This window comes from Microcaecilia unicolor, chromosome 7 (assembly GCF_901765095.1).
Source record: "Microcaecilia unicolor chromosome 7, aMicUni1.1, whole genome shotgun sequence".
Taxonomy (NCBI): Eukaryota; Metazoa; Chordata; class Amphibia; order Gymnophiona; family Siphonopidae; genus Microcaecilia; species Microcaecilia unicolor.
In genome coordinates this window covers 96,887,843-96,911,056 of record NC_044037.1, presented here as the reverse complement: position 1 = coordinate 96,911,056, position 23,214 = coordinate 96,887,843, and the positions used below count along the sequence as shown (strand labels likewise).

At 44.2% G+C, this 23,214-nt stretch overlaps 1 protein-coding gene across 1 annotated transcript in view; it reads left to right on the top strand.

The window, feature by feature from the left end:
* The window catches only part of LOC115475055 (vomeronasal type-2 receptor 26-like), a 56,456-nt gene that overhangs the window by 8,524 nt on the left and 24,718 nt on the right, over window positions 1-23,214 (top strand). Inside the window, exons 4-5 of the mRNA XM_030210792.1 lie at window positions 9,405-9,632; window positions 10,584-10,707. Coding sequence (XP_030066652.1) covers window positions 9,405-9,632; window positions 10,584-10,707 — 352 coding nt within the window. The remainder of the gene's footprint in view (window positions 1-9,404; window positions 9,633-10,583; window positions 10,708-23,214) is intronic.

The window sequence follows — 23,214 nt, the reverse complement described above, 5'->3', positions numbered from 1 at the left end:
CAAAGAAAAAAATAATTAGACGTATAAAAATTAACATGACATATGGAGTGGAACGGGTAGACATGAATCACTTGTTTACTCTTTCCAAAAACACTATTTCTTCACTCAAAGTGTAATTAAACTCTGGAATTGATTGCCAGAGAATGTGATAAAAGCAGTTAGCTTAGCATTGATCAAAATCTCAGAGTATGTTCAGTTGATTGAAGATTGGATCTCGGCCCAATGGCTTAAACTAAACCGAGACAAAACCAGGTTTCTGTAATTAGGTTCATTTGGTAAGTGTGGGTTTCCTCAGAGTTTTGCTATCAAAACAAACACTTTAACCTTTGAGTTTATAGCTATGATTTTGGGAATGGAGACAGATAGCTCTGTCATTTACATCTCATATGTAAATCCTTTCCTATGTTGAAAAAACTGAGAGCAATCCATAAATATTTTGAACCAGCAAAATTTAAATTGTTAGTCCAGACTTGACTTTAATTCTGTCTGGGATAGATTACTGTAATATTAGCTATGTAGGATGTTCTAAGACCTTAAACAGACAGGTACAGGTTATACAGAATACAGTGATATGGTTGATATACACAGCCTGCAAATTTGATTCTGTTACCCCACTGTTAGTGGAGCTGCATTGGCTCTCAGTTGAAACCATGGACGCAATTTAATTGTGTACTAAAATTATGAGTGGTGACGCTCCTGATTATTTATGTGATTGGATCACATTACTTCAAAATGTCATTTTCATTGAACTCATAACCAAATGTTACTGTGTTTTTCATCAATAAACAGGATCAAACTATGTAAGATGCTTAATTCCTTAAGTACGAAGCAGCTTTGGTCTAGATCTCACCACCACTTTTGATTGAATTACTTCCTGATTATTTAGTGGTTAGGAAAACCTTGAAAACATTTTTATTTCATAAATATGTATTACTAGGAAATTTGATTGTATTTGACAAATGTATTGTAAGTCCTGGAGTGTTTGGTTTATCCAGTCTTCTTGAATTTGTGTAATCTGCAGAGAACTGTTAAGGTACCTGTGGAATAGAAGTCCAATGTAACATAACATATGCAAAGGAAAGTGAAGATGGAGGGGCGGAGGAATGAGTACTGGGGTTAAGGTGGAGGAGAGAGAGAATAAATGAATACTGGAGAAGGAATTAGGCAGACAGATGCTGGAGAAGGGGATAAGGAAGTTTGGAAGAAGAGGCGGGGCAAAGGATAATGTGGAAAGGGGGAAAAAAGGGAAGGCAATGAAGAGGGTGAAGAACAATGAAGGGAACAGATCTTTGAAGGAAATGAGAAAGGGTGGAAATAGGGAAGGTAAAAGGAAAAATGGGAGCCTAAATATGGAAGTAAGACATAAAAGGGACTGGAGCTGGAGAGGGGATGAGTGACAGGGAAGTAACGGGGGTTGGTAAGGGGATGAGAGGCAGAGACACATAAGATGGGGAAGCAATGAATAAAAAGAGTGGAAATGGGAGACTAGAAAGTGGGTGAAAAATAGGAAACTGGGAGAAGAATAAGACAGATAGCAATAAGAGAACTAGGAAGGTAAGAGTAAACAGGTGGTAAGTAGGTGAAGAAGGGAGACTGAGGAATGTGTGGGTAGAGGGAAAGGGGGAGGGATTAAATCTAGCTACAGGTGGATAAAAGCAAGAGTAACACAGAGGAAAACAGTTTTACAACTGGGAATGGTATTTTTCTTGAAGTTTCCCTGCAAGTGTATAGTAACATTTAGATCTCATAAATATATATTTTAAAAATGTTTCTCCGTTTACTGCATTTATTTCAACAAGAGAGATTATGGAGTGTGGAGCTAGGATCTCTACTTATACCGTTAGAAGTAGATGCCTAAAATGTACAACATGAATTCATTGTCACTCCAGATGGTAAGGGAGCTCAGAGGGAAAAACCCTCACCTTGCCCTTCATTTTGACCATTGCAGAAAAGAACACAGGAAAAGTTCAGTAGCTTAACGGGCTTCATGTTGCAGTGATTATCTTGGATCTCCTGTTCTTTTTATAATTTTTTCTCACTTTTCTCTTCCTGCTTTTATAGCCATCTGTTTGATTTTACCCTCATTCTCCCTTTCTCTCATCCTTAGTCTCCTTTTCACCTTTCATTCATCTCTCATATACCTATTGGCCTTTTCCATCTCCCTCTCATCCCCTCTTCAGCATGCTCATTCTTCCCTCTGTCTCCTTTCCCTGTCTCCTATCCCCCCCCCCCCCCTCTATCTTTTACCCACTCCCTAGTCCCCATTTTCATCCTCTTTCCTCACCCTCTCAGTTCTCACCTACCCTCCATTGCCTCTCACTCAGCTCCATCCCTGATGAGACAAAGTCAGCACGGATTTAGTGAAGGGAAGTCTTGCCTCACCAATCTAATGCATTTTTTTGAGGGGGTAAGCAAACATGTGGACAATGGGGAGCCGGTTGATATTGTATATCTGGATTTTCAGAAGGCGTTTGACAAAGTGCCGCACGAAAGACTCCTGAAGAAATTGCAGAGTCATGGAATCGGAGGTAGGGTATTATTATGGATTAAGAACTGGTTGAAAGATAGGAAGCAGAGAGTAGGATTGCGTGGCCAGTATTCTCAGTGGAGGAGGGTAGTTAGTGGGGTCCCGCAGGGGTCTGTGCTGGGTCCGTTGCTTTTTAATGTATTTATAAATGACCTAGAGATGGGAATAACTAGTGAGGTAATTAAATTCGCCGATGACACAAAATTATTCAGGGTCGTCAAGTCGCAGGAGGAATGTGAACGATTACAGGAGGACCTTGCGAGACTGGGAGAATGGGCGTGCAAGTGGCAGATGAAGTTCAATGTTGACAAGTGCAAAGTGATGCATGTGGGTAAGAGGAACCCGAATTATAGCTACGTCTTGCAAGGTTCCGCGTTAGGAGTTACGGATCAAGAAAGGGATCTGGGTGTCGTCGTCGATGATACGCTGAAACCTTCTGCTCAGTGTGCTGCTGCGGCTAGGAAAGCGAATAGAATGTTGGGTGTTATTAGGAAGGGTATGGAGTCCAGGTGTGCGGATGTTATAATGCCGTTGTATCGCTCCATGGTGCGACCGCACCTGGAGTATTGTGTTCAGTACTGGTCTCCGTATCTCAAAAAAGATATAGTAGAATTGGAAAAGGTACAGCGAAGGGCGACGAAAATGATAGTGGGGATGGGACGACTTTCCTATGAAGAGAGGCTGAGAAGGCTAGGGCTTTTCAGCTTGGAGAAGAGACGGCTGAGGGGAGATATGATAGAAGTGTATAAAATAATGAGTGGAATGGATCGGGTGGATGTGAAGCGACTGTTCACGCTATCCAAAAATACTAGGACTAGAGGGCATGAGTTGAAGCTACAGTGTGGTAAATTTAAAACGAATCGGAGAAAATTTTTCTTCACCCAACGTGTAATTAGACTCTGGAATTCATTGCCGGAGAACGTGGTACGGGCGGTTAGCTTGACGGAGTTTAAAAAGGGGTTAGATAGATTCCTAAAGGACAAGTCCATAGACCGCTATTAAATGGACTGGAAAAATTCCTCATTTTTAGGTATAACTTGTCTGGAATGTTTTTACGTTTGGGGAGCGTGCCAGGTGCCCTTGACCTGGATTGGCCACTGTCGGTGACAGGATGCTGGGCTAGATGGACCTTTGGTCTTTCCCAGTATGGCACTACTTATGTACTTATGTACTTATGTACTTTTTCCTTCTCTTGTCTTCAGGCCATTCTTCTATCTCTTACCCTCTACCCCATCTCTCTTGCCTCTCTTTTACCATCATTTCAACCCCATTTCCACCATCACTAAACCCCTTCAGAAACTCATCCCCTTCCTCTCATACCCCTCCACAGTACTCTCACTCCTTTTCAAAGCCTCTCATCCTCTCTGCAATCTTCCAGGTCATTCACACTACTGCTCGCCTTTCCATGACTTCATCCTCTTTCTCTTACTCCTATTTCACACCTTCACTCATTTCCCAAATCCATCAACACACCTCCACTTACACTTATCAGTTGTTAAGTCCTTACTATCCCCTCAGTTCCTGCTCCATCACTCCCATTATAATTACCTTTTCTGCCTTCCATCATTCACCATCAGCTTCTGCTCTGTTCTCCCTACCCCCCCCCCCCGACTCCAAGTAATTTCTGCTCTGTTTCCCTTCTATCTCCCAGGCCCATCCATCTTCTGCTCTCTTCCCTTTGCCCCCCACATACAGATTTGAGCTCAGCCATCTTCTGATCTGTTCCCCTTTCCCCTCCCACCCCTGAAACCCATCTATCTTTTACTTTGTTCCCGTTCCCCACCACTGAATCTCATCCATATTCTGCTCTTTCCAGGCGGGTTTTGTCCATTTGATATTTCTTCTCTCTATATATCCGCTATCCATTCCCTCTGCATCCTTATCAGTCCTTTCCAGCGTCTCCGCTTTGTGGCCCTGTCCCCCCCATATTCAGCATCTGCTCTCTCAATGTCTCCATCCATCCCGTGTATCTAACATCACCCTTATGTGTCCCTGAATTACAGTTTCTCCCCCTTTCTCTCTTCTCCCCATGCCCTCTTGTATGTCAGCTACTTTAATGTTGTTTTGATATAAAGAGCTACTCCTTCCTCTTTTTCACCATCTCTATGTTTCTTGAATAAATCATAGCCAGGTATAGTAATATCCTCTATATAATAATTCTCAATCTGCGTCCCTGGACGGCTGGCTGACTAGGTTCATAACCGTATGCAAATGAGCTACTACATAATCGGCTCACCTCCAGTCTTCCCTTTCATTCCTTCTCAGCGTCCCACCCTCACGGAAAGAGGAAATTACATCAGAGGAGGGCGGGACAGTGAGAGGGAAGGAAAGGGAAGGCTGGAGGCGAGCCGAGCCTGCCGCCACTGCGACTTGAGGTAAAATAAACGTTTTTAAGGCAGAATGGGAGGAAGGAAAGGAGGCTGTTGTGGGAGAAGAGGGCGGGCAGATGAAGGCTGGGGTTCAACTGGATCTCGGGTGCTTAAAAGGGGGGCAGGTGGGGGCTGAGTTGAGTCACTGGACATGGAGGGGAGGGGATAATCGCTAGATATGGATGCGAGGGAGGGGAGAATCACTAGACATGAATGCAAGGGGAGGGGAGAATCGCTGGACATGGAGGGGAGGGCAGGGGAAAGGAGACATCGCTGGACATGGATGGGAGGGGAGGGCAGGGGATAATCACTGGACATGGATGGGAGGGGAGGATAGATGAGAAATCGCTGGACATGGATAGGAGGGGAGGGCACACAGGAGAATTGCTGGACATAGATGAGAGGGGAGATGAGAAATCGCTGGACATGGAGGGGAGGGCAGGAGAGAGAGGAGAATTGTTGGATATGGATGGAAGAGAAGGCAGGGAAGAGAGATTTAAAACATAATTGCAATTAGACGATAGCCTTGCTAGGGCCCGTTTCATTTTTCACAAAACAGGCTTTTTTGCTTGTCTCATTCATAAAGGGTTATTAAACCATGACTCTGTAATGGCCACAATGTCCATTTCCACCATTAAGACTTCCAGATCAGGAATTGTTTTGCCTAGACAATTAGTATTTGTGCTCGTGGGCTTCCATCAATTTTTAGATTGTCTACTTTTAGAGCTTTTATTCTGGTCTCTTCTTTCCCTTTGTTACTGCTAAGTGTGAGATTATCTAAGAATGCTGTAGGCATTGTTCCCTCTAAGATGAGTGGGAGTCTTCCACCTACAATCCTACCAGTGGGTGGTGCTGTTTCACTATCACATTTTCAATAGTGAGGGACAAGCAAGCTCTGCAGGACTCTGCCTCTCCCTAGCAATTGGAAGCACAATATTGAAGCACCACTACCTACTGGCAGCAATGCGGTTGGAGGATTCCTGCTCAGCTTAGAGGGAACAGTGGCTGTAGGTATTTTTTATAGTGGTGTGGCAAAACAGGAGACTTATGTCTGTGATTTCTTATGTGAATGTATGACATATTTGTTCCCCAGTGCATTTCACCTGTTTGGCCAGCATCTGGTGTCTGTCCTCTATTTGTAAAGCTGTTGCAGAAGTGACCATTTCTTCTCGCCTAAGCACTGAGGAAAAGTAACCTGTACTGCTGTTGGCCAGAGGCCAGTGTTAATGCTCTGGGCTCTGATTGTCTCTGAGATTCAAAATCCAGCAAGAATCTGAAGGAAATCCTTAGTCTCAGAGAGGGAGTGTGGAGAGTTAGAGCCTGTACACTGAGACCCTGTTCAAACCCGTAAGCAGTTATATTTTCCTGAACTCCCTGGGAACTACTCAGGTAGTAAATAACTGTTTATTTAGTTTTATATTGATCCCTGTTTAATTTACCTGTTATTGTTTACTACTTACACCCTATTCCTCCGTTCACTGTTCTATCTTGTTTTGAAAATAAACCTATTAGTTTATTAGCTCTGTTGTCCTGGACTAACTAAGAATCCTGATGGTTTGTGTTTTGAGTCTGTGGGTGTTTTCTATGTACTGTCGAATCCCTGTTATTTTGGCCCCAGTGTCCTTAGAAACCACCAGGGAATTAACTTGCAGGTGGGAAATTCGCTCAGAGGCAAGCGTAACCGAGTGCGGTGGGGGGAAGGATTAGCCAGTGTAGAGCATGTGCCCAGGTGCAGGTGGGCCTGAGCAGTGCTGGGACAGACTCTTTAGGTGGCCGCAGTGTTAGCCCCTGGTAGGTGCTAGGCATTTCGTGACAAGTATATAAATATTGCCATACTGGGACAGACTGAAGATCCATCAAGCCCAGCATCCTGTTTCCAACAGTGACCAATCCAGGTCACAAGTACCGGGCAAGATCCCAGAACAGTACAATACATTTTATGCTGCTTATCCTAGAAATAAGAAATGGATTTTCCCCAAGTTTATTTTAATAATGGCTTATGGACTTTTCTTTTAGGAAGCTATCCAAACCTTTTTTAAACCCTGCTAAGCTAACTGCTTTTACCACAGTCTCTGGCAACGAATTCCAGAATTTAATTACACGTTGAGTGAAGAAATATTTTCTCCGATTTGTTTTAAAATTACTATTTTGTAGCTTCATTGTGTGCACCCTAGTCCTAGTAGTTTTGGAAAGAGTAACAAGCAATTCACATCCATCCATTCCATTCATTATCTTATAGACCTCTATTATATCTTCCATCAGCCATCTCTTCTCTAAGCTGAAGAGCCCTAGCCACTTTAGCCTTTCCTCATAGGGAAGTCGTCCCATCCCCTTTATCATTTTCATCATTTGATTCCTTTCCTAATAATGCCTAATATTCTATTTACTTTCTTAGCTGCCACCGCACACTGAGCAGAGGGTTTCAATGTATCATCAACGATAACACCTACCCTTTCCTGGTCGGTGACTCCTAATGTGGAACCTTGCATTACATAGCTATAGTTTGGGTTCCTCTTTCCCACATGCATCACTTTGCACTTACATTAAACGTTATCTGTCATTTGTAATTTTTCACAAACTTATTGTGATTTAACAACTTTGAATAACTTTGTGTCATCAGCAAATTTAATTAACTCACTAGTTACTCCCATCTCCAGATCATTTATAAATATGTTTAAAAGCAATGGTACCTGCACAAACCCCTGGGGAACCCCACTATCTACCCCTCTCCATTGAAAATACTGACCATTTAACCCTACTCTCTGTTTTCTATCTTTTAACCAGTTTTTAATCCACAATAGTACACTACCTCCTATCCTATGACTCTACAATTTCCTCTGGAGTCTTTCATGATGTACTTTGTCAGACGCCTTTTGAAAATCCAGATACACAAAATCAACTGGCTCACCTTTGTCCACATGTTTGTTCACCCCTTCAAAGAAATGTAATAGATTGGTGAGGCAAGATTTCCCTTCACTAATCCATGTTGACTTTCAGGCTTATTTTCGAAAGTGATTGCCGGCCATTTCCCGACATAAATTGGGAGATGGCCGGCGATCTCTCAAAAGCAGCGAAATCGGTATAATAGAAAGCGGCGTTTTTGACAGCATCGCCACTTTCCTGTTGCCTCGCCAGCGAAAGTTCAAGGGGGCATTTCGGCGGCTTAGCGAAGGCGGGACATGGGCGGACATGGGCGTGGCTACCAGATGGCCGGCTTTCGCGGATAATGGAACAAAAAAAAAGCGGCGTTAAGCAGTATTTCGCCGGGTTTACTTGGTCCTTTTATTTTCACAACCAAGTCTCAAAAAGGTGCCCCAACTGATCAGATGACCACTGGAGAGAATGGGGGATGACCTCCCCCATAGTCCCCCAGTGGTCACCAACTCCCTCCCACACTAACAAAATACAAATAAAAACCTTTTTTGCCAGCCTCAAATGTCATACCCAGCTCCCTGACAGCAGTATGCAAGTCCCTGGAGCAGTTTTTTTTTTAATCATTTATTTATAATTTTTTCATTTTACAAGGATCACTTGCAAAACATCTGATTGTACATTAAAACAATATTAGAAGAAAACAATCTCAACAAGATAAATGGATTTTATACAATCTTTCTCTTTCTTAGACCACAAAATAAATAGGGAGAGTGAAACAAGACAAGGAGATCAATTTAAACAACAGCAAACAAAGAAAATGTGGTATTAACCTGATTATCCCCAGTTATTATTTATCTAAATCATTATTCCACATTGATCATCTGGTTGGTTTCTTCAAGACCATAACAGTGCATAGTCCATCAATTTCATTGGAAACATACTTATTGTCCAATATTAGTGAAAGTAATACACCTGATTTCATTTTTTTTCCCTTTTGAAACCAGAAATTGGAGCAGTTTTTAATGGGTGCAGTGCACTTCAGGCAGGCAGACCCAGGCCCATCCCCCACTACCTGTTACACTTGTGGTGCTAAGTGTTGAGCCCTCCAACCCCCCCCCCCAAAAAAAAAAAACAAAACCCACTGTACCCACATGGGTACCATGCTTGATTTTAAAGATAAATTAGATATTACTAACAACAGTTCTGCAAGTTCATTCTTCAATTCTGTCAGTACTCTGGGATGGATACCATCCGGTCCAGGTGATTTGCTACTCTTCAGTTTGTCAAATTGTGCCATTGCATCTTCCAGATTTATAGAGATTTCATTCAGTTTCTCTGACTCATCAGCTTTGAATATCTTTTCTGGCACCTTCCAAATCTTCCTCGGTGAAGACCCAAGCAAAGAATTCATTTTTCCTCCTTTTAAGCCTGTCTTATAATTCAGTAATGTAATTAGCTACCAACATGGTCCAGCCACATAAAGCTCATGTTTATGCTGTAAAGTCTGAAAATTCAATATCTGTTTAACTGAAACCTTAACATAAATACCTATTGTTATCACCACTACAGAAATACAACTATGCAAAAAGATTTGAGTGTATAAATTAATTGGATATTTTATTTTGATCCCTTAGCTTCAACATTACCTCAAAAATCTTCATTTTCAAACAATTTCCAGTGACAAGATTTCTTTTGACAATAAGGGAGATTTAGTAGGTCGATTTGACATTTTAAGCTGGATTTTATTTCCTAATAAGATTCTTGGTACTATCCCAGTAGGAAGTTATGACCCCACTGCTCCTGAGGACCAGCAACTTCTCATCAATGATAGCACCATTCTTTGGCATCCAACGTATACAACAGTAAGTGAATGAAACTGCTTTTTATATATTTCTTTCTCTCATTGGTTATATTTTGATGATAAAAACCCTCTCTCCTTGTATACTACAGTAGAAAACAAATTATTAAAGTAATAATATTAAAAGTGCAGGACTACAAAAGTGATACATCATGAAATTTAAATTTCTCATCTGTCAAAGAATGGACCTCACAGGAAAACATTCCTTTTCCTTTTAAGTGAAAGGGAGCTCTAGGAGTTTGTGCTATTTAACTAGTCAGAACAGATGCTGACCGGCTAAATAGCAATTAACCTGCTATCTGCCGATATTTAGTGGAGGACAACCAGCTATTCCCCACTGAATATCCCTAGTTAGTGGCTAGAGGATAGGTGGTTATATCGCGATATAGCCTTTATCCACTGATTTTTAAACTGGGTTTAGTGGCCGTATTTGGTTGTGTCAAACCCTGGAATATCTTTGGCCAGTCTGAAGATAACCTCTTTAGCCTTTCCTCATATGTCTGAATATCAACATTGCTGGTTATCTTCAAACTGGCCAAAAATAAACTAGATATTCAATGCCGGTCACCAAAAACAGCCCAGCACTGAATATCTGGGCTTAGCACCGACCACGGGAGTTAGCTGGTCTAACTCTCATCCTTTATTTATTTTCTCTATATTTGGGATAACGTCTGAAGTATTTTATTTTGGTACATTGGATGTTTCTTTGGGATGCTGTAAGCTCCTAGAGTTGGCCTAGCTCTTTAATATATTGTAATCCATGCAGATCCAGAAATGGTTTGTAGCAGAATATAAATTTTATTGTAATTGTAGTTCTTGTCTAATGATGACCCCTATAGGATCATTATTGTGTATTTGAAAAATTTAATAAAATTCAAGTTAAAATCGTATCCATAGATTAACATGTTACCTTACCAGATATCACTCACTTTATTATTCTGCTTTTTTTCCTCAGACTCCCCGTTCTGTGTGCAGTGAAAGTTGCCTAGCAGGGTACAGGAAAGTTCCTATTAATGGAAAGCCCATATGTTGCTATGACTGCATCCAGTGTCCAGCAGGAGAAATTTCCAGCAAGACTGGTGAGTCATAGCTAAACTTACTTCTGACCATTTACTTATGTTTTGAGAAATGACCTGAGTATACTGCCTGAGGTAAAATAGGCTCAAGTTTGACTTGCTGCAGATGCCAAACCTGAAAAGAAAATGTGAACCATGAATTCAAAGTGGAACGTACCACTTGATTATATATGACTGCAAACATTAGAATTCCATCATTGATTACTAGCAATAAATTTGAGAGGCTGTAATCATACCTACCATATCCAGACTTAGCAGTGAGGTTCATTACTATCACGGTATGCACAAAACTAACCCACTTGGAAATGCTGCCCCCAATAAAAATCATGATAATTGTAGTCTAATTCTAATAATATGCTCATTTTTTTAATACCATATCTGTGATCAGCAAAGCAGTTCAGTCATCCTGCAGACTTTCTTATTTGAAGAGTGTGTGTGTGTGTGTGCATGCACGTGCAGGACCAGCATTAGGGGGGGGGGGGTGCAACAGGGAAATTTTTCTGAGCCTTCGTGCCATAGGATGTCCCAAACCTACCCAAAGTAGAAGTGATGCCTGCCATCTGGCTTTGGTCTCCCTCCCAAATTGTTACCCTGGGTCCCAGCATTTCTAACGCTGGCCCGGATTGTGTAGTATTAAATTTCCCATTAGAGATTTTCACTTTTATGGATTTTGTCATTCTTTTTTTTTTCACTGTTCAGCTAATCCACTTCTAGCCTCTGTGCCTTGCTATTTTTATTATTTGATAATCTCACTCTATAATTATTTTGTAGAAAGTATCATTTTCAAAGACATTTCTGCAATGACCTGTTACAAAATTTCTCAGCCAATATATGGTTAAACAGTGCATATAGCTTATGTACATTGCATATGCTGTTTGAACAGGCACTCCTGAAGGCAGGTTTGGGAAGGAATTTACACAGCATTGCATACTTTTGAAACTTTGAACATCTGAGTGTCATTTTTACCCAGAAAGGACTAGATTCAGTAAATAGCCCTTAAAAACTGGCACTGAAAAAAAATAATGCTCAATGCTGTTCTGTAAAGGGCACTCACAGGTGAGCGCCCAACATAGAATTAGCATTAAGTGCCTATTTCAATGCCCAAATTTGGGTGCTAGGAGTTATATCTGCTGAAACCAGGTGTAATTCCCGGCACCCAATTTAGGCACACATCCCCTTCATTCTATAACACTGTATTCAAATTTTAGGACCTGATCATCTTCCAGATGAATTATATAACCATGCTAAGGACCAAGTAAGGGCACTGTGTGTAATGATATTGTGTTAAGCAACATATATTGCCTGCCTCTTTCCATAATACTACAATCTCTATAATCCCTAAGGGGCTCTTTTACTAAGGTGCATAGGGGCCTACGCGTGTATAACCCGCGTCAAATTGGAACTACTGGCCAGCTACTGCGTGCCTCAGGCAGTAATTCAATTTTTGACACATGTCCAAAACACGTGGTAGAAATTTTCTACCATGTGGCACTTACCTGGCGGTAATTGGCAGTGTACGTGCACTGATGATTACCGCTCAGTTAACACGTGAAACCTTACCACTAAGTCAATGGGTGGCGATAAGTTCTGATACTGAAAATGGACACGCGCTGGTTTTAATTTTGCCGCACATCCATTTTTGGCCACAAAAAAGGCCTTTTTTGAAGGCACGCTGAAAAATGGACCTGCGCACGTCCAAAACATGCGCCTACACCTTGGGCATGCCTTAGTAAAAGGGCCTCTCAAGAAGGTAGGGACCACTTAATATACAACTATTAAAGGCCTATAATGCACACTCAAAGATGAGCATCCATTAGAGTAGTATTCCCTCAGATTCTATATTTAGCACCAGCTGATTTTTAGCGTGAGATAAAAATGCTAGTGCGCCTTAGTAAAAGACCCCCCATTGTTAATAGCGCATATCAAGATACGCACGCAAATCTGTGATTAGATGCCACATCAAAGGCCTCAGTATTAGTAAATGATCTCTTGTCACCTCCTTTTAACCTCTGATCTACTTTTTAAGCATTCATCAAACAAGATGTAAAGATAGGAAACATTTACCTAACTCCACTTTAAAAATAACTTAAATACACATCTTATAACTTCACCACACATACTATAGAACATAAAACTTGCCAAATATTGTAATCAATATGGACCTATCCAAAGACAAAAAAAAACATGCAGAAAAAGTATATCAAAAGACCCTTTACATGAGTCATGTATTACTTAAATAAATGGAATTCTTCAAAAACCATGATTAACTATCCACATAAAACAGTGAAAGAATAAAGAATCGATCACTACCAGTAAAATACACCAGATATTGAATGACTCATATCAAACCTGTCTGTGCTGTAAGACTTTCCCATATGTCTATCTCACCCCACAATCAAAACAAAAGTTTTCCAATCTCACGTTTGCATTATTTTTGGCTGAAGAGAGTGTAAAATCAAATTGCTAGTAACATTGAGGGGCATTTTCGAAAGGGACGTCCAAGTTGCGATTTGGACGTCCTTGCCAAACAGTGAAATCCAGGGGTGGGGAAACCCGTATTTTCGAAACAAGATGGACGTCCATCTTTTGTTTTGAAAATACCGTCAGGGACATCCAAATCCTTAAATTTGGACGTCCCTAGACATGGACATTTCTGACTTTCGGCGATTTTCGAAACCAAAGACGTCCATGTCATAAAGGTCCTAATGCAAGCCATTTGGGCATGGGAGGAGCCAGCATTTGTAGAGCAGTGGTCCCCCTGACATGCCAGGACACCAACCGGGCACCCTGGGGGGCACTGCAGTGGACTTCATAAAATGCTCCCAGGAACATAGCTCCCTTACCTTGTGTGTGGAGCCCCCGAACCCCCCCCCCCCAAAAAAAAAACCACTACCCCCAACTGTACACCACTACCATAGCCCTTACGAGTGAAGGGGGGCACCTATATGTGGGTTCAGTGGGTTTGTGGTGGGTTTTGGAGGGCTCGCTGTTTCCTCCACAAATGTAACAGGTAGGGGGGGTATGGGCCTGGGTCCGCCTGTCTGAAGTGCACTGCAGTACCCACTAAAACTGCTCCAGGGACCTGCATGCGCTGTCATGGACCTGAGTATAACAACTGAGGCTGGCATAGAGGCTGGCACGAAATGTTTTTAAAGATGTTTTTTGAGGGTGGGAGGGGGTTAGTGACCACTGGGGGGAGTAACGGGAGGTCATCCTCGATTCTCTTCTGTGGTCATCTGGTCATTTTGGGCACCTTTTTGTGCCTTAGTCATAATAAAAACACGTCCAGGTGAAAACGTCCAAGTGTTTGTCAGGGACGTCCTTGTTTTTTTCGATTATGGGTCAAGGGCGTCCAAGTGTTAGGCACGCCCAAGTCCCGCCTTTGCTACACCCCCTTGAACTTTGGCCGTCCTTGCGACGGAGTGCAGTTGGAGACGTCCTAAATCAGGTTTCAATTATACCGATTTGGACATCCGTGGGAGGACGTCCATCTTCCGATTTATGTCGAAAGATGGACGTCCTCTTTCGAAAATTAGCCCAATTGTCTACACTTATTACCGGTAATCCACTTCACGATCAGCATATGTAAAACACTGATTCATAATGTGTTATATTTCAGATACTCTAAGCCATCTTTTCTAGTACCACTTCAAAATTATGTATAAGCACAAGAATGCACTGCTGAATGTGCCAATGTATTGCTCGCCAATAAGTATCCCGCAGCTTGTGTATCAATACACAGCAAGCAAAACACAAGTGAAAATGAGGAGAGTTGCAAATAACCAAGGCAAACAAGAAGTAAGAGTATCCAGGAATTTATTAGCAAAAGTCAGCTGACCCAAGGAGACCCTACACAGGTCATGTTTCGGATAAAACGCCTTCCTCGCGGGTCTAAAAACATAAACATTTGAATAAAAACACAGCATAATAAATAATAATACATAATAGTAATAATGTACAATAAATAAAAATAAAAATAATAGTGTGATAAATGATGGTATAATGAATACTAGTGCAGAAAATATGAATATAAATATGAATAGTGACAGTAATAAAAGAAGTAAAGGAAATAGGTTATTCCAATGTATGGTCCCAGTGAGGTGAAAAGAATTATTCATCAATCATAATAAAACTCACCCTCAATGTTCTGAAGACAACGTTCTGAAGTCACTCAGACTCCCAGAATGGTTCGTAAATTCATGGTGGTGAAGCCACTGACCATGACTCGCTGCCCCGCCCTCGCGTCAAATGTCATGACGTCGAGGGCGGAAAACCTAAAGAAAACTGAAAGAAGGGATCGCACCCAGGCAGGGGGAGGAGTAGGGAAACATGTTTCCCTACTCCTCCCCCTGCCTAGGAAATGCTGGCCACCAACCTCACAACTCACCCGCGGACAAACTCTGCAGGGAAATCACTTCTAAAGCTCTGGAGTTCAAATGAAGCCACGCCCACAGAATGTCCAAGGACCAAAACCCACCCCCCCTGCGCCACCCCCCTAAACCACCCACCAAAGCTCAGTAGTTCAAAAGAAGCCCAGCCCACAGAAAGCTGGAGGTGCAACACCCACCTCCCGCGCCGCCCCCCCCCCCAAGCCACCCACCGTCGCGTAGCTTTGCTGGCGGGGGACCCGAAACCCCGCCAGCACAAGTCCTGTCTTCTGACTACGGCATGATCTTCGGCATTGCTAGCCTCTGCAGGCCTCTGCAGGCAGGGCTTCTGTGCATCTGACGTCCTGCACGTGCAGGACGTCAGACGCAAATAACCCCGCCCTGCACAGGCTAGCAATGCCGAAGATCACGCCGGAGACAGCAGACAACACAGGACTTCTGCTGGCAGGATTCTGGGTCCCCCGCCAGCAAAACAACGCGACGGTGGGTTGGTGGCGGAGGGGGGGGTGCGTCGCGCGGAGGGGCGGTGACGGCACTCATCAAACACACCCCTGCAATCTGGCAGCGCTTCCTTCCCTCATCTTCAAAGCACTGCTTCCAGAAACCCCTACCCCCCCCCCCCACACACACTCACTCACTCACTCGGCAGCAGTTCCTGAACCCCCCCCCCCCCCAAACACACACACTTACTCACTCTCATTTGGCTACACTTCCTAAACACCCCCCCCCCCCCACCACACACACACACTCACTCATCTGGCAGCGGTTCCTGAAATCCCTGCCCCACACACACACACACACACTCACTCTCTCATCTGGCAGCGCTTCCTGAAACCCCTCCCCCCCCCACACACACTCACTCACTCATCTGGCAGCGGTTCCTGAACCCCCCCCCCCCCCCCTCACACATACACTTACTCACTCACTCTCATTTGGCCACACTTTCTGAACCCCACCACCACCACCACACATACACACACACTCTCTCATCTGGCAGTGCTTCCTGAACCCCCCCCCCCCCCCCCCCCCACACACACACACACAAACTCTCTCATCTGGAAATGCTTGATAAACCGCCACCCCCCAACACACACTCACTCATCTGGCAGCGCTTCCAGACCCCCCCCCCCACACCCCTCTTCTTCCAAACTGAACCCCCCAACACACACACTCTCTCTCTCTCTCAAAATCTCATCTGGAAGCGCTTCCTGAACCCTCCTCCCCCCCCCCCCCCCCCACACTCACTCTGTCTCATCTGGCAGCGCTTCCTGAAACCCCGTATACACACACACACACACACACACACACACACACTCACTCTCTCATCTGGCAGCGCTTCCTGAAACCCCTGCCCCCCCCCCCCCCCCAAACACACACAGTCACTCACTAATCTGGCAGCCATTCCTGAACCCCCCACACACACACACACACTTACTCACTCTCATTTGGCCACACTTCCTAACCCCCCCCCCACCCCACACACACACACACTCTCTCATCTGGCAGTGCTTCCTGAAATCCCTGCCCCCCCCCCACACACTCACTCATCTGGCAACCCCCCTCCCCCCCACCACACACACACACACACACACACACTCACTCTCTCATCTGGCAGCGCTTCCTGAAACCCCTGCCCCCCCCCCCCACAAACTCATTCACTCATCTGGCAGCGGTTCCTGACCCCCCACACACACACATACACACTTACTCACTCACTCTCATTTGGCCACACTTCCTGAACCCCACCACCACCACCACCACCACACACACACTCACTCTCTCATCTGGCAGCACTTCTTGAACCCCCCCCCCCCCCCCCCCCCACACACACACAAACTCACTCTCATCTGGAAATGCTTGATAAACCACCACCCCCACACACACACACTCACTGATCTGGCAGAGCTTCCAGACCCCCCACACCCCTCTTCTTCCAAGCTGAACTCCCCAACACACACCCCCACACCCCTCTAACACACACACACACACACTCTCTCTCTCACTCTCATCTGGCAGCGCTTCCTGAACCCCCCTCCCCCCACACACACTCACTCACTCTCATCTGGCAGCGCTTCCTGAAACCCCTGCCCCCCCCCCCCACACACACAGTCACTCACTAATCTGGCAGCCGTTCCTGAACCCCCCCCCCCCCCCACACACACACACTCACTCTCATTTGGCCCCGCTTCCTCAACCCCCCTCCCCCCACACACACACTCACTCTCTCATCTGCCAGTGCTTCCTGAACTCACACCCCAAACACTCACTCTCATCTGGCAATGCTTGATAAACCGCCCCCCCCACACACAAACTCACTCATCTGGCAGCGCTTCCTGAACCCCCCCACACCCCTCTTCTTCCAAGCTGAACCCGCCAACACCCCCCCCCCCCCGCAACACACACACACACTCACTCTATCTCTCATCTGGCAGCGCTTCCTGAACCCCCCTACCCCCCCCCCCCCCCCCACACACACACACACACTCTCTCTCTCTCTCTCATCTGGCAGCGCTTCCTGAAACCCCATACACACACACACACACACTCACTCTCTCTCTTATCTGGCATTGCTTCCTGAACCCCCCACAACCCTCTTCTTCCAAGCTGAACCCCTCCAACACATCCCCCCCACTCCCCCCCACACACACACTCTCTCTCCCCCTCCTCCAGCACACCAATTGCTTAGGTGCAGTGGCGGCAATCTCAGACACCAGAGAGAGAGGGGGAGGGAGGTATCTCTGTCACACACACTCTCTCTCTCTCTCTCTCTCTCTCTCTCTCTCTCTCTCTCTCACACACACTCTCTCACAGACAATGTCTTTCTGTCTCTCACTCTCACACACTCTATGTCTCACAGTGTATCACATTCACTCTCTATGTGTCACACAGTCACACACTCGCTTGGTCTCATACACTCAGTCTCACAGAGAATCTGTGTGTCACACACACTCTTTCTCTCGCACACACTGTATCTGTGTGAAACACACTCTCTCTCTCACACTGTGTCTCACATACGCACTTGCACACACTCTCATTCTCACACACACACTCTTTCACAGACACACTCACACCCAGACTCACTCTCTCTCTCACACACACACACACACTTTCACTCTCTCTCACACACAGTCACTCTCACATACACTCTCCAAAACATACACACTCTGAGGAAAACCTTGCTAGCGCCCGTTTTGTGTCAGAAACGGGCCTTTTTTTTACTAGTTATTAATAATACACAATGATGGTGAGTGGTGACAAGGAATAGTATGACCATGAACATTTGGTGTATATTGAAACATTTATAATTGTGAAAAAAGTGAAGGACAACATAAAAAGGCCAAAAGAAATATTAAATATGTCACACATACCGTAGCAGTCCAGATTAGTTGGTTTCAGAGAGTTTATAAATAGAAAGAACCATTGGAGCACTGGAGCGATCTACACTACAATAAAAAACGCAAATACTGATGGCTTGAAAATATATGACACCGTACATATGGGATTACTGGAGATATTCAAAAATTTGTGCAGAAGGTAGTAAGTGAATGCAAAATGAATGAATAAAAGATATGCTGAAACATAGGGGACATTTTAGAGTGGTAGAAAGCCCAACGTGGGCTTACCACTCACTCTTCCAGGACTACTGCCAATCCGACGTGGCCACCGGCAGTAGTCCCACCCTGAGCGCATGCCTTTTCCAGGGAAAAAGAAAACCCCAGAAATGGCTTGCATGACGGTAACCCAGCGGTAATAGGGCATTGCTGCATGCTGCCTGGTTACCGCCAGGTTAGCATGGGAGCCCTTATCGCCACCTTATCGCATGGCCATGTGTGCCTAGGGTCTTTTTACCCACTGCGGTAAAAAGGACCCTGGTGTGTGGGAAAATTGGCCCACGCTGCTAGCCCAGGGCCCTTTTTCTTGCAGCTTGGTAAAAGGACCCTGTTGTTATCAGAATACATTAACCAAGTGGACATATAATAAACCTGTGCCTAGTATTATGAATTAAGTGTTGACGTAATCATGTCAAGGATTTAAAAGCACATATTCTAGATTTACACTACTGAAGTGGAAAAGAGGCAGTAATTAAAAAGTGGCGCTCAGCTTGTAGAGACATGGGTGAAGCATATTGTTCTATAGTCTATTGAATATTGGCTTATACTATGCACAAGATAAAAAGAAAATCTCCGTCAATGAAACAAATTGACACATGAAAGAACCAGAGAGTTCTCATTCTTCTGAGTGTGTATCATAAGATAAACTAAACAAACTGAACATTATAAGCAACTAGTGAGGAAAAAACATTAGCATAAATAATAATAATATAAAAGAGCTTAAAAAGCTGACACCGCACTGGTTATGGCACCACCTCAGCCAGCATATAAAGATTTATAAATAAGTGTGTTTCTAAAAATATGAGGTATAAAATGTATTACAACACAACAGTGTAAGTGATGGTGAATTTCACAAGCAGTCTAGTATTTACGACAGTTTACCATTTTACAAAGTATAAAATAAAATGTGCTCTGGGTGCCCCTGCAAATGTTGAAAGGCTAAAAATACTCCAAGATAACACTATCAGCAAACCTGAAAATGCACAAAGGAAATAGAAAAAACTACTTGTGTGGCATGACACACAGAGGCTTATTTTCAAAGCACTTAGCCTCCCAAAGTTCCATAGAAACATATGGAACTTAGCCTCCCAAAGTGCTTTGAAAATATGCCCCACAGTCAACTCTCCAAGAATTAGATGAACCAAAAATTGCACCAAAATAAACAGTAGGAAAAAAGTGACATAGGAGTGTGCATCATGAAATTCTATGGAGTTTTCATATATGGAGTATATGATAATCTGAAGTAAAATGTAGCAACCCAACTGCACTGGGGGACATGATATTCATAAAGAAGTGATGTGATAAACTAAGAAACACAGTGATGAAGTTAAAATGCTGTGATAAAAAGGTGTGATGAAAAAAAGTGCTGTGATGAAACATACATTAAAAATGGAAAGGGAAGAAATATCTTTTTCTCAGTTCAAAAATTTTCTTAAATCCATAATGCAGATTGTCTCATTATAAATGCATGATGGTAGTCCTGGAAGCTGGGAAAATTCACTCCTCCATAATTCCTAGGAGCTTTAAGCTTTTTTAAAGCTGTTCGAGGCAGTGGCGTAGCCAGACTGCCAATTTTGGATGGGCCTGAACCCAAAGTGGGTGGGCACAAAATTTTCTCTCTACCCCCCTCCCCCAACAAAATTTAGTCACGCTAATCAGATGCATTTGTCACACAGGGTAAAGTGCTGCTTTTCAGTGCATCAGATTTCAGAAAATTTATTTAATAGCCTAACACCCTTTTCAATGAGCTTTCAGAGGCCAAAACCTCCTGCCTCAGGTCAGTATAATGCTGTTACGGTATCCTCGCCTGACCTAAGGAAGGAAGTATTGGTCTCTGAAACTTCATTAACACAGGTACCATATTACTTTATCCTAAATTAAAAATAAAATTATTTTCTTTACCTTTCTTGTATGGCCATTTACTTTTTCTCATTGTGTCGCTCCCAGTCTCTAGATTCTGCTTTCCTTCGTTTTCGCTTAACTCTTCTGCCACGGTTTCCTGGCCATTTTTCATTTTTCTCTCCTTTTTCTTTGCTTTCTTCAATATTTTTCTGCCTCTCTCTCTCTGTCCTGATTTAATTCATTCTTACTATCCATTCTTTAATTTCATTCATCTACTTATGGCTTTTCATCTTTTTCTCACCCTTGTTCTCCCCATGCCCCTTCCTCTTATTCTCCAGTCTTTCACTACTCTCCTTTTCCATCCAGCAGCTCTCTTCTTTCTCTCCCCATCCTTCCAGTCTCCCCTCTCTCTCCCCATCCTTCCAGTAGTCTCCCCTCTTTCTTTCTGCATCCTTCCGTCCAGTGTCACCTCTTTCTCCCTACCCTTCCATCCAGCGTCTTCCCTCTTTCTCTCCCCATCCTTCCATCCATCTATCCTCTCTCCTGATCCTTCCATCTAATGTCTCTCTCCCTCTTTCTAACCAGTGTCTCTGTATCACTCTACCCTTTTCTGTTCAGTGTCCCTTCTCTCTCCACATCCTTCCAGTCTCTCAGCTTTCTCTGCATCCTTCCAGTCTCTCCCCTTTCTCTCCCCATCCTTCCATCCAGAGTCTCTCTCTCCATCCATCCGTTTTCCCTCTTTCTCTCCCCATCCTTCCATCTGTTTTCTATCTTTTCTCCCCATCCTTCCATGTTTTCCCTCTTTCTCCCCATCCTTCCATGTTTTCCCTCATTCTCTGCCATCCTTCCATCTGTTTTCCCTCTTTCTCCCCATCCTTCCATGTTTCCCTCATTCTCTGCCATCCTTCCATCTGTTTTCCCTCTTTTCTCCCCATCCTTCCATGTTTTCCCTCTTTCTCCCCATCCTTCCATGTTTTCCCTCATTCTCTGCCATCCTTCCATCTGTTTTCCCTCTTTCTCCCCATCGTCCATGTTTTCCCTCATTCTCCCCATCCTTCCATGTTTCCCTCTTTCTCCCCATCCTTCCATGTTTTCCCTCATTCTCTGCCATCCTTCCATCTGTTTTCCCTCTTTTTCTCCCCATCCTTCCATGTTTTCCCTCTTTCTCCCCATCCTTCCATGTTTTCCCTCTTTCTCCCCATCCTTCCATCTGTTTTCCCTCTTTTCTCCCCATCCTTCCATGTTTTCCCTCTCTCTCCCCATCCTTCCATGTTTTCCCTCATTCTCTGCCATCCTTCCATCTGTTTTCCCTCTTTCTCCCCATCCGTCCATGTTTTCCCTCATTCTCCCCATCCTTCCATGTTTCCCTCTTTCTCCCCATCCTTCCATGTTTTCCCTCATTCTCTGCCATCCTTCCATCTGTTTTCCCTCATTCTCCCCATCCTTCCATGTTTCCCTCTTTCTCCCCATCCTTCCATGTTTTCCCTCATTCTCTGCCATCCTTCCATCTGTTTTCCCTCATTCTCCCCATCCTTCCATGTTTCCCTCTTTCTCCCCATCCTTCCATGTTTTCCCTCATTCTCTGCCATCCTTCCATCTGTTTTCCCTCTTTTTTCCCATCCTTCCATGTTTTCCCTCTTTCTCCCATCCTTCCATGTTTTCCCTCATTCTCTGCCATCCTCCATCTGTTTTCCCTCTTTCTCCCCATCCGTCCATGTTTTCCCTCATTCTCCCCATCCTTCCATGTTTCCCTCTTTCTCCCCATCCTTCCATGTTTTCCCTCATTCTCTGCCATCCTTCCATCTGTTTTTCCCTCTTTTTCTCCCCATCCTTCCATGTTTTCCCTCTTTCTCCCCATCCTTCCATGTTTTCCCTCTTTCTCCCCATCCTTCCATCTGTTTTCCCTCTTTTCTCCCCATCCTTCCATGTTTTCCCTCTTTCTCCCCATCCTTCCATGTTTTCCCTCATTCTCTGCCATCCTTCCATCTGTTTTCCCTCTTTCTCCCCATCCGTCCATGTTTTCCCTCATTCTCCCCATCCTTCCATGTTTCCCTCTTTCTCCCCATCCTTCCATGTTTTCCCTCATTCTCTGCCATCCTTCCATCTGTTTTCCCTCATTCTCCCCATCCTTCCATGTTTCCCTCTTTCTCCCCATCCTTCCATGTTTTCCCTCATTCTCTGCCATCCTTCCATCTGTTTTCCCTCATTCTCCCCATCCTTCCATGTTTCCCTCTTTCTCCCCATCCTTCCATGTTTTCCCTCATTCTCTGCCATCCTTCCATCTGTTTTCCCTCTTTTCTCCCCATCCTTCCATGTTTTCCCTCTTTCTCCCCATCCTTCCATGTTTTCCCTTTCTCCCCATCCTTCCATCTGTTTTCCCTCTTTTCTCCCCATCCTTCCATGTTTTCCCTCTTTCTCCCCATCCTTCCATGTTTTCCCTCTTTCTCCCCATCCTTCCATCTGTTTTCCCTCTTTTTCTCCCCATCCTTCCATGTTTTCACTCTTTTCTTCGACGAGGCCCGCCCTGCATGCCAGCGCCAGCCCCCATTGCCGGCCACTGCTGCTTTTCCTGTTGAGCAGCAGGGCCGGCGCTACAAAAAAGAAGAAGCGCTAACGGCGCTAAGGACGAGAAATGTTTAAAAAAAAAAAAGCACGGCACCGGCAGGCAC